We start from the raw sequence: 12,625 nt of genomic DNA, 5'->3' as shown, positions 1-12,625 counted from the left end.
TGCTTAGGACCAGAACCTCTGCAAATTCAGCCAGTTCTGGCAAATTATGTAATGCTTGCACACTTTTTGCTGTTTTGGTTTGGTTTGATTGTTTAAAAGGAAAACTTAAGAGTGAAGGCTAGACACAAGAGAATAAAGTTAAGGAAAAAATAGATTTTTTGTAATAGTTGTGCATGGCAGAAGGAGACCCATGAGTTCACTCTTGGCCATGAACAAGGAAACCCATTTGCCAGACCTCTGCAGGACTCCCCCAAGCTGTCCTGGTCCCTGCTGCTCCAAGAAGCGAGGCAGCTTCAACCTGCAGCAGGCTGATGCAGCCTTGCAGAGGGACAGTCACCAGCCTGACGTGTAGCCGAGTCCTGCTGGAATCTCCCTGGCTACATGCCTCTGGCTGTATGCCCGATTTAGCCTTTTCTTGTCCTGGTTTTCCTTTCTCTCCAGAAGGGACTTCTCCGTACACATGGGTTTCTCCAAGGAAAGCCAGCTCCTGGCTGGAAGCCCTGCCAATGTCCAAAGTCTAGCAAGTTAAAAAGAAAAATCCGCAAGCAATGAAACAATCTAGTGAGGGAAAAAACATGAAGTGTGCTAATAAAAGCCAAGTAAGTCAGAGAACACATGGAAACTGCTTTACTCCCAGTGAACAGCGTTTACTCATGCAGACAGCCCTATTAATTTCAGTGAGATCACTCCTATAAGTACATATGACTCAAAGCAAGGAACTTCTCCTTCAATAGTTTGCACATTTGGCTGTTTTCTCCTTAATAGCCGAGCTTAAAACCTGAGCAGTAGCTTTAACTCTGAATTTCCTGGCTTTTGTCATGCTTGGCATTATTTAAATGTAGGTCTGTCAACATGAATAGGCTAAAATGCTGGTCCATCCTGGCTTGGAAATGGATTGTGACGGCTCTATGGCCAGATTGCTTCATATGCATAGTGCCAGCCAACATCTGCAACACAAATGTCAGGCTGTGTCCCTGTAATTTCAGCTATTGTTCCTGCCACTTGCTCCTGGGGCAATGAGCAAGTCCCTGGTTTTCTGTTCCCTAGCTTGCACACTGTCTACATCTACCAGCCAGGTGTTTTCACACTAAGGGCATTTGATAGTCACAGTCCTAAAGTGCCTCCTTTGTCACTTGTGAGATTTTGGGGGCTATCAGCGTTTAAATGCAGAGATCAGCTGATGTTTTAAGGCCACATAATGCTGCCACTCCTCAAAACACCAGTAGCTTCTATGTGATGACTTTTCACATCACTTCAGGTGTTTTTTGTTTTTATTTTCTTGTATTTTGTTATCCTTGTTACACACACAGTCTCCTTCCAAGGTAGAGCAGATCACAATATAACCATCTTTTTGCTTGTGTTTGCAGTTTTTTTGTTCTTTCTTTTTCCATGAAGACTTGGAGGGAGGAGATACACAGAGCTCTACAATCCCAGAGTAGGTCCTATGCAGTTCTGAGAACCAAGAGAATCAAGAACTTACTGCTTGAACAGCATGTAGTCTAAGTCTATATTTAAGAACTTTTTAAAAGGAGAACAGGTTGGGGGTTTAGAGACACAAGGAAATTCACTGGCATGCATCTATCCTCGAACAACACTCTGCAACCCCTAGTCAAGAACAATAATAGTGATGAGGCACCCCACAATAGCTGGATTTTATCAAAATACCTATACTGAAACAGTTCTTCCAGAATAGACATAACTGTCTATTTCTGAAAAGTTGTCACAGGAGACAACTGGATTTACAAGGAAGAGAGGTCAAAGCAAGGAGGGGGGGGTGGGGGGTGGGGGTGGGGGGAAGGAGGAAAATTTCAAACTATAAAAAACAAAACACTGCAGTACACACACTTCTCTCCCTAGGGAAGCGGTGACAGCAAAGCATATGATGGATGTTAATAACGTTGCTTAATGCATTACTGGAAGGCATTCAGACAGTGCTAAGTGTGCTGTATAACCCTGTATGGAATAGTAAGCAGACATGAATAACATTATATAGGTGCTTAAATCCATTATGATTGCATCTTGATGGGTTGGGTTTTTTGTGGTTTCTTGTTTTTATATATATTTTTTTTTATCCTACTAGCTGAACACATCAATTTGAATGTTTATGTTTTTCTCCTGTACCACATCTCCCTTGCTCTTAAAGATTGCTCTGCTTCTTTTCTGATGTGTTTTGAGTATTATCTTTGCAATTCAATTTATTTTCTTGGTATCTGGCTTCAAACCTCACAGGATTTCCTCCTAAGAAAGTACTGATCTATTTTTACATTTTGGGTTTTTTACTACACCTTGGCTTTTCTCTTTGGCACTGGAAGTTTTGACTGAGTAAGCGAAATGAGCACTTGAAACACTAAAAGCAACGTGTGTTTGGAAACAAAACTCAGGCTATTGATAAGGCTTTGTGCCTTCTGGAGAGATTCCTTTCAGTCCTTTGCATGCTTTGTCTTTTTTTTTTTTTTTTTTTTCCTCGCTAACTTCCGTGACAGAGTTGGTTGTTGACGGGTTGCACATTAACAGACCGCTTGCTTTTGAGGGGCGAGGAATCAGTGACACTTGACTAGATACAGCCGCAGCTACAGCAGAAGTGGCAACAATAGAGAACAGCATCAGCATGCATCCCACCGTCAGCTGGGATGATGGTTTTTAGGCAAATAGCCAGTCGCTAGGCAGCCAAGGACAAGGACTTCCTTTTCCCTCTGCTGAGGTCTCTGAATATTAAGCTCTTCTTCCCTCAAAGAAAGGGGCACATTTCCATCCATCACCAACAAGGTGTATTTACATTTCTTCGTACTTGGGATGTGATTTCCAACTCAGATGGTGCAGCTTTCCACAAAGAGCCCTCCTTTTTTTTTTTTTTTTTTTTTGTCCCGAGAAGTCGAGAAACTGTTTTTCCTCCCCTTCTCAAGTCTTCGGAAGCATCAGAGTAGCCAAGCTCCAGATGAGGCAGCTGTTCCCAAATATACTCAGTGGGAAGAGTTTTCATAACAATGGGAACCACATGAAAGCTCCCGGAGTAGCTCCTCCTACTATTGAAAAGTCCTTTCAGTTGAGTGGTTTGCATATTGGGTTGCATAAATGACTAGACACACCAAGGGGTCCATTTTCAGCACTGTGCGCATAGAATTAGACACGCAAGCCTTGCTAACAATAATGAGAGTTGTGTGCAAAACTCCCTGCGCAATATGTTGAAAATATTCTGCTTAGTGAATCTTCCAGCTCACGGCTATTTCCTGGCAGTCCTGAGCTGAGTTCTGGGAACAAAATGAAAGTCTGGGCTCTGTGTGTGTTCACAGAGCTCTCTCCTATAGTTTCTGAAAAAAATGTGAAAAGACCCTCTCTTCCCTCCTCTTCCCCCCCCCCCCCCCCCTTTGTACATCTGAAGTATAAATTAACTCCACATCCCACTTTTTCTTCAGCAGCCTTAAGGAGGGAGCTTTAAGGCTGCTGAAGGAAAAGCCACTTGCCTTGAAGGAGCAGAGCACAGATTTCATACTACTGTGCGTCTGGTTTCAGTTCATCATGAGTGTTTGTGCCAGTCAGCTTAGCGGTGGCTACAGAAGTAAATCCCTTAGAGAGGCCTTTCTCTTACCAAGCACCGCATGATGGCATTCTGGTCGCAAGCTGCTGACATGCACTGCAGCCAGTCACGGGACTGTGAGACCTTAAAAATGTTGTCAGAAGGGGTTATAGCAAAGTTGCATTTATTTATTTATGTATTTATCTGTTTTTTTCTTACTTACCAGTATTTTCCCAGTGCAGCTCTGCTAACTTTGTGTTAGGTTTTATACAAAAAGTGACCGTGCCCCAGGGATGGTACAGAGGATGGCAGCTAGTATCTCCTCTAGGTTCTGCCAACAGCTCACTCATCTTGAGGAGGCCACTTCCTGTCTCTGTTTTTCATGTTCCTCCCTCACCTGCCTCATGTATCCAGACAGTAAATTTGTCATGGAAGAGTCACTGTTTATTTGATGGCTAGAACAATGCAAATATCTATAAGTAGAAATAGCAGCAAAAATTGTGACACAGTGGCTGATATTAATGTTTTTCATTAATGAAGTGGTAATTTTAAAATTAATTTAGATTAGTTTTTAAATCAACATTTAACCAGAGAATTGGGGGATAATAAGTTGCTTCAGCGGAGAGGAAAAATTAATGATGGAGCCAGATACATCTGTGAAGCCAACCCATTTATTTAAAGACAGTGCATATAGCATTGTTGTTGTTGTTGTTTTTCCTGAGTATTGAAAGTCTCCTGAGTATTGAAACAACCCGGTAGCCACTTTGTTGCTCACAGCATCGATTTTTTTTCAATAAGCAGGCCCCAAAATCACACTCGTTTTCCTGGATTGACTGTCCCACTGCCAGTTGAGGCCATGTCTGTCTTTCTGCTCTGTTTCTGCGCGCTTGCTTCTTTATTCACATACACACATGTGCACGCACATGCTCCCACTGGACCAGAATTCGGCAAAGCCCCAGGGAAATGCAGGTCTCTGAATACACCAGCCTGTGTCTTGGGTGGTGTATCCCCGACTACCCCTTGCAGCAGTAAAACCCCACTGTTTCAGTGAGGTTGAATGCAACCAAAACAGTACGAGTGCCTGTTTTGTTCAGAGGCATTTACTACGGGCTGTCTTCTGGTTCACTGCAGTCCTTCACAGCACTCAGTCCAAAAAGACCATAAGCACCCAGCTGTCTGTACAAAGGAGTCCCCAGACAGCGCAGGAGCTGGGCTAGGACTGACACCTCCCTCCAGGTCACCAGCAAGGAGGAAAGGCCAGGGTGTGATTGCTCCCTGAAGAATGCCTGTGTATCTGGATTCAAAGGCAGAAGCTATCTCAGATTGTGCTCATGGAAAATACCCAGAGGGTCCAAATGAGATTCATTGGCGTGGATTAAAATCACCATTCCCTTTCCCAGGCTCTGTTTAAGCAACACTCAGCTAAACCTGAAAATAAGGTGCCGAGTTGCTAAGCGAGGTGGCAGAAATGCTGGTAGGTAGGGTGTTTTCCAAACAGTGTAGAAGGCATCTCAGGGTTTGAAAGATGCATGTCCTTGTGCACGGAGCTGGGTTTGTAGTCAAAGCCTAAGCCTGGGTCACAGTGATGATGAGAGGTGTCACCTCTGGTATGCTTTCTGTACAGGTTGTAAAGGCTTTTGATTAGCCATGTTTATATTGCCATGGAAGTGCTTTTTGCTCATTACAACTGGTCTCACTGGGGGATGAGGGTAAGATGAAGCAACAGATTAGTATTTTTGCATAGTGTAGATCTGGTCTTAGATTTATCAGCCTCTCTCTAATCCATGACTGAAAGATAGCATGCTTTATGAAAGCCAGAGCTGACTGCTGTGCACCTTTCTCCCCTCTTTTATAGGCTTTTGGTTGCCCGCAACAAAGTATCGTGTCTTACGTTTGTTTTTCTCTCAGTTCTAGGAAAAATTCGAACTGCAGTGGGCAGTGCCCAGCTTCTCATGGCCCAGAAATTTTACCAGTTCAGAGAACTTTGCGAGGAAAACCTGGTATGTAACTTTTCTGCTAGACACTGTGGTGTGCCTTTTACTAAGCCTGTGAATAATAACACCTAAACTAGATGGCTTTTTTGACTAACATGGTAGTTTTTCCAGTAGAGGCCTTGATATGAATTTAGGAGTAACTCTGTGAAACTTGGCAGAGTCAGCATGAGTTTCACAACAGCTTGAGAGCCTGAAAATAACCACAGGCAAAACGCTTTGAGTGAAATACCGCTGAGGCTTTGCTACTGACTTCAGAGGAGTAAGGATCTGTCCCTTGACCTCTGAGTTCAGTTTGCACAGGCACAGGGATGTTTGGGTAAAAGACCTTAAGGTCTTTCAGGGTGGACCAGAAGTCTCATTAGTGGGGCTTTCCCATGTAATCCCAATGCTGCCGGTATTAAGACAGAAATACCAGGCAATCAAGACACTGAAAGTCTGTGCTTCATGTTACACAACCTCAATAGTGAAAGAGAGAAAAATAATTTTCAAGTGCTAAAAGGGCAAAGAGGAAAAGAGCCAATACGTTATCATTATTATTACTGTATGTAATTGGTCTATGCTACCATGATTAGTATTATTATTTGCTATTTTTATGCTGTTAGTAATAGTAGAATCAGAACAAGATTTCAGTTAATAAATGAAAATACATTTCACATCACGTATCTAAAGCAGTATTCTCAAAAATGCCAGCACTTACAAAAAAGTTCAGACTTTTTAATTAACAATCCATCTTTGCAGAGTAGATACAATACATTTAATTGCCAATGTTGGCATAAATTCCTAGAAGTCCCAAAAGCTCAGAGCATTATGCTCTGTCAACACAGAACAGGGAAAGGAAATCAAACCCTGTGATACTCACCAGAGTGGGGTGATCAGTTTCCACTCCAGTTAATGCACCTCTGGAAATCAAGCCCCAAACCAGAATCTGCCTCAGTGGACAAATGCAACAGAAATTGGCTCTGCCTGAATAAGCCTTCCTACTCTTGACATAAAAATTGAAACAGCATTCTTGTTGCACGTCTTTGTAAATAAAGGCCTGCAACTGGGCAACCTGCTAGTGTCGAGCACTGAAAAAACAGGAATTCAAGTGTAATCTCTGGTCTCCTTAGGAATCTAAAAATATATGCTATATTGTTTTCAGTAACTGCTCCTTTGGTGGTATAACCATCCTGTCAAAATGATCTGTCAAGTGATCTGTGAAAACAACAAATACTTAGAAATTTTGTAAGGCAAGCAACTGACTCCTGGGTTTATTGCTTCTGGTGAGGGAGAAAACTTAAAACTTGAGCCATGTAAAACAACATGCAAGGTTTTAATAATTTTTTATCTATGAATTATTAATAATATATCAATGTAATCTCATGAGGCCACAGCACCCATGAAACCTTGCTGACTCAGATTGGTGTAGGTACTCCTCAGCATTTATGGAAAAACATACTTGAAGTGAGTGTATGCAACATCTCATTTTATTTGAAGAGTTTCAGTTGGAAAACAACTTATAGAGACACACCATACAGAAAGCTTTCCCTCATGCAAACTTTGCCAGCGGAGCAGGGACCATTTCATGTATGTCCACTGCATGCAGAAAATGTTCAGAGCTGGCTTGCACTAAAGGGACCGAAGACAGCACAGGACCTCTCAGCGTCTGGCTCATGCTGCACTGGAGGTGCTAATGGTCCAGGTGTGCTCTTCTGAGAAATACTCTCAAGCTAATGAACTGGACTGAGTTTTCACACACAAAGCAATGCTCCCCACCTGGGTCCCAGTCTCACTCTTCCCAAAAATCCATCTGTAAAAATGGGACTACTGTGTTTCTGCATGTTCTCTTCTGAGCTTTTCACCCTGCAGAGGTTATTCTTGTCAAAAAAATACGAAAAAATTGGCCTGAGGTGTGTAACAGGCAATTTTACTTGAAATGGTGTATTTTTGTAGACCTTAGGTTCTCACAATATGGAAAAAGCATTCACGCATTGTCATATCACTGTTTGCACAGGCAGCAAATGTACGTTTGCACATGTATCAGTCTTTTACAAGTGTGAACATGGCAGGGAATCCTTCCTCATGGAAGTGAAGAGGAGGCTGGTGATTAATTTCAGCGCAGTTAGGATATCACCAGTTGTGCCCTGAAACATTCCCAGGCAGATCCTGCCACAGGGGATCTGCCATGTGCCTTTGCCCTGTGGTCCGGGGTGGGGCAGCTGCTGCCTTCCGTGTGTGGGGACTTGCAGGGGCACAGCAGCTCAACACCAAGCCATACTCAGCAGAAAAAGACCCGCCAGCAAGTAGTGCTCCGCTTCTCTCTGCACCTCACTGATTGCTTGGGTCTGCTGAAACTGCTTTGTTAGCAAGATTTGTAACCATTTGTACAAATGCTTTACATTAAGAGGTACTAAAGCCAACATGTTTTTTTCTTCTGTTCCACAGAATCCTAATGCACATCCACGGCCGACCTCCCAGGATTTAGCAGGGTTTTGGGATATGCTGCAGTTGTCCATAGAAAATATTAGTATGAAATTTGATGAACTTCATCAGTTAAAGGCCAATAATTGGAAACAGATGGATCCTCATGACAAGAAGGTAGAACATTGTAGATTTTGTATGCTTCATTTAAAACCCTGCACAAATACTGGACAGATTAAATAGGCCTCTGTGTTACAGCGTTGACGTTAAAAATGTGAAATGAAGCTTATATCAAATTAATTTCATTGTAATAACAATGTTTACATAATAATCATCTGGGATATTATCTGTAATATGTTTCAGGCATATTTTTAAACCAAATCTGTCTTTGTGAAACGGATAATGGGAATGTGGTACCTTGTTAAGCTTTACATTTAATCATATTAGACGATCAATCGTTGGAAGGAACTGCCTTATATATTGATTCTTTAAATTAAATAAATCACATTTACGGTTCATATTATTGCATATAGCAAGAGTTCTAGGTTGTGTTACTGAAAAAACTAGGGAAGCACTGTAATAATTGCTGACTTTGGTAACCAGATTACAAACAGAGCAATATCAAAAATATGCCTTCCAAAATGTTACATGAAAGAACTACTTTTTTTTTTTGTCCATTTGTTTGTTTTTTATTTATTTTGGGTTTTTTTAAATGGGTGATTTCATAAACAGGTTCACTTTGCTGGTAGTGTTGTTTACCCAAGGTAGCATAATCATCTGGAGCTTTGGTCTTTTCTTTTAAATGTAGTCTTCTTCTGTCACCATGAAAAACTACCACATCTCCAAGTGTGAGCCACATTTCACTTTCCATTCTCATTTGGCACCATTGCCTTATTTTTCTCCTCACTATCCGCATCAAGACAAACAGCACTTGGGTGAGCCAAAATACACAAATGTTTCAGAAAATCCTTAAAAGACAGACCCATTCCTAGAGGAATCAACGGTCTAATGTTGCGCTCCAATAGGTATGTAATTTGATGGCTGAATTTCCACTGTGGCTGGTCTGATAGCAATGAATACAGCCAACAGGTAGGGTAACCAGAAGGAGGGGGAATGTGACTTACAGGGACAGTGGCTCAGACAGGAGTCTGGGCTGCCCCAACTTACGGTCAGCTGGCTGCTGATGACCAAAGCGGTGTTTTCTTCTGGACAAATAACCATAATAATATCAAACCCCATTAATCTTGCAGCAGGAAGCTTGCAAAGGCAGTGCTGGTAGCACTCTCCCTCCTCCTCCGATCAAGACTAAATACTCATTCCTGACTTAGGAGTGCCATGTTCACACCATTTGTGCACACCTAGTGTGTTTTGTAGGGGAATGAATGGGAATGTGTTTTCCTAGCCCAAGGTACTGAAGGCAAGTCATTTTCTTATCTTCTTTTTTTTTTCAGTATCTGTCAGAAAAGGAAGTTAAAACTGTCAAACATGCATGCACACAAATGCTGGTATATGGTCTTTCATTAGCTTTTACAGTAAAGCGGGTAGGCCGAGTGTTTGCAATTGCATCAATAAGAAATGACAGCTTTCTTTACAAAAAAATGTGCCTTTTCTTTGCTTCTGAAAAACATTTCAAAGAGTTTCCAACAAAAAGAAGACTATAACGGGTTAAAGGAACTTAAGTAGTGCTGAAGAAAGGGACCTACAGTAGGAAGGTAAAGATTGTAAAGAATTACACTGACTGTGTTCCTGTTTCAACAGTATTTGTCTATGATTTTAGATGGAACAGATGATCTCCTTTCTTAAAAAGGGTAAAAAAAAAAAAAAAAGAAGAAAAAACTTTCTGTGGAATTGATATTTGCAGTTGCCTTTGACCTTTGCCACTGGGCCCTTTGTAAGCAGCATAGATTAATCCTTGGATGGAGAGAAAAAGCGAAGTATGAATAAGTGTAACTAAGCACCTTTATATTTCGAGCCATGGAAGCTGTTGTGAGCAGCATGAAAGAAAACGAAAGGGCAGAATGGGACCTTTGTAGTGTGATAAAATCCCTTCGCTCAGAGACCGTGTTCACAGTTGGAAGGGGATGTAACTTAAAAGACAATCTAATTAACTTGACAAAGTCTTTGTGGCCGCCTGAAATTCAGACCTGAATACACTTTTCTTTTTCGGGAGAGATCCCTCTCTGAGGGGGTTTTTTGTTGGTTTTGTGTGTGTGTGTGTGTGTGTGTGTGTGTGTGTGTGTACATGCACCAGGATATACATAAAAGTCCTCCTTGTTGATCGCGTATCTGGAGCTAGCTGCCACTGTCATGATTAATGCATGTTCTCTTAATGAGTTTTAAGTTTTCCCTACCAGTTTTTTTCTATTTCTAGCTGATTTAGCTTGTCATTCCTATTTAACAGGAGGCTAGAGTTTACGAGCTTGCACAGTGAGACCGAAAGTGTGGGATTTTTGAGCAGTCATTAAGCCACTACAAAATATATACATAAATATATGGTGGTTTTAAAAAATATTTATTCTGACGCACCAGCTGCAGGCAGCTAGTTCCCATCTGCATCTGGGAATGCCAAAGCCACGGTATCTCCGTGTTGCACGAGTGTCTAGCATTATACACGTATAGAAGAGGGTGGCCCAGGAGTCGGAGGTCTCAAAAGTTCCTCTGCCAAGAGCGACATTCGCTCCCCAGCTGCACACGACTGCGCTGGCAGCAGGAGGCTGCGTCCGAGATGCTCTCCTTTCTAGTCCCTGACACCAGGAGGAGACGCCTGGATCGCCCCCACCCCAGGGAGCCGCACTAAGCGGTTAGCAGTGGGGGCTTCAGCCCTGGCAGCGCCGGGCATTTAACGCACCGTCCCTGCGGAGAAGTAGCACTGCGGCCGGCCCTCCCCTCCCCTTTGCCCTTGCTCTGTGTTTATGAACCCTTGAGCACAAAAGCCAGTTCACTGAAGACAGAAAGGCAGATAAGAGCTAACAAACCTTAGGTAAAATGTGTGTTCTAACTACTGACGTATCCTAGTTTTTCCCATCTTTCCCTGAGAAGCTGTATAATGCCATTAACCTTCTGCTTTGATCAGGAGAGAAGGGTCCCTCCTCCAGTGCCAAAGAAGCCATCGAAAGGTCAGGTGCCACTCATACGAGAACGCTCTCTGGAAAGCTCGCAGCGTCAAGAGGCCCGGAAACGGCTGATGGCTGCCAAGCGCGCTGCATCGGTCCGCCAGAACTCAGCTACCGAGAGCGCCGAAAGCATTGAGATATACATCCCCGAAGCCCAGACCAGGCTATGAAGGGATCCAACCGGGAGGACACTCTCTGGCAAGACAAGCCTCATGTATAATCTGCCCCTCTAGGCTCCTGCTCAAGGTCACCATGGAGTATTTGTACCTCCTCCTCCTCTCTCTCTCGCTTTCTCTCCCCTCCTCTCCCTGCCCCCTCTCTCTGTACGCAGCCGCCCCGATGCTCCCAGTGAACTTCACTGCCGTGGCGTAGTTGTCGGTCCTCCGAGAGATGTCCTCTAATCACCCTTCCTTTCTGAAGGTTCGCCCATGTCATCATGATGCTTTGTCACATGTACTGATGCTACTACCACTTTGCCTCATGTAAACGAGTACGATCCATTTTTTTTTTCTGTTTGAAACAAATAAATGCAGCGCTCAGACTTCCACGCACCCACACACCTGTACAGTAGATGCTCCGTTTAACTTACTCATGATCTTTAGTTAACCTAAAGCTAGTCTGTTACTCGGTGTACAGCAATATCAAACTGTAGGGGACTTTGGAAATTTCAGTCATGCAGGGTGATCCTTTCAGACTCTGCCGTCTTCCTCACAAAAGATGAAAGGAGCTATGACTCAGATTCCCTTCTTTTTATTACTGTTTTTTTTTAAAGCAGATGGCGCACTTTATTCTAAACCTCCGAATCACACCTTCTCACCTGAATTTAAGGAGTCACACAAGGGGAGGGGGCTGGGGTGGGAGTGGGGAGGGGGGGAGAAATAAAACACAGCTCTGGGAGGTGAAAAAGTGGAAGTATATCCCACAGGTGAGATGGCAAGGGATATAAAAGATCCTGTGAAAGATACCTGCACACTCACAGCTGCACAAACTGCCTCATTTTTATTTCATCAATCACTACTTAAACATTTCAATCAGCAGAAGATTGTAAATTCGATCTTCCAGGGAAATAATCTATTTTGAAAGGCAATAAAAGAGCGAAAAGGAAGGAGATAAGAAGCTATGACAGTTGAAGAGATAATATAAAAGAAGGATTTTCTTGTCCAAGTGTTAAGAATTTTTAAAATTGTACTGTATTGTCAATTCCTCTTGTATTGTATTGTATGGATTATATTGGTTTAAAAAAAAAAAAAGAAAAAAGAAAAAAAAGCTTGGTTTTGTTGATGTCTTAATCTCGGTGGGACCATCTGATCTCATACGTCCACGTAGCCACACACGGACACCTGTAGGCAAAATGCTGTACATGGAGCTGCTGATGCTTTTCCAGGCCAGGCTTACTGTGCTCTATCCACAGCCAGTTGTATGCTACAGTTCAGACTGTTTATCACCAAACAGTCTGTATCTAGGAGTAAGTTTCTAATTCAGCCTCTTCTTAATAGTACAGAATACCCATTTGAACAAGAACAATAAAGTATTTTTCACAAGTTATGGGATCAATATGAACTTAATTTTTTTCACAACAAGCCTTCCTACCCTGGCTTCTGCCA

At 42.6% G+C, this 12,625-nt stretch overlaps 1 protein-coding gene across 2 annotated transcripts in view; it reads left to right on the top strand.

The window, feature by feature from the left end:
* DLGAP1 (DLG associated protein 1) overlaps positions 1–12,257 on the top strand; it is a 430,204-nt gene extending 417,947 nt beyond the window's left edge. For both annotated transcript variants that reach the window (XM_027785332.2, XM_055800551.1), the window contains 3 exons: positions 5,423–5,514; positions 7,933–8,085; positions 10,982–12,257. In XM_027785332.2, coding sequence (XP_027641133.2) covers positions 5,423–5,514; positions 7,933–8,085; positions 10,982–11,191 — 455 coding nt within the window. In that variant the 3' untranslated portion in view covers positions 11,192–12,257. The remainder of the gene's footprint in view (positions 1–5,422; positions 5,515–7,932; positions 8,086–10,981) is intronic.
* The last annotated feature ends 368 nt before the right edge of the window (positions 12,258–12,625 follow it).

Source organism: Falco peregrinus, chromosome 3 (genome assembly GCF_023634155.1).
Source record: "Falco peregrinus isolate bFalPer1 chromosome 3, bFalPer1.pri, whole genome shotgun sequence".
Taxonomy (NCBI): domain Eukaryota; kingdom Metazoa; phylum Chordata; class Aves; order Falconiformes; family Falconidae; genus Falco; species Falco peregrinus.
Note: the sequence above shows the minus strand (reverse complement) of the source record. Positions and strands in the feature narration are given on the sequence as shown.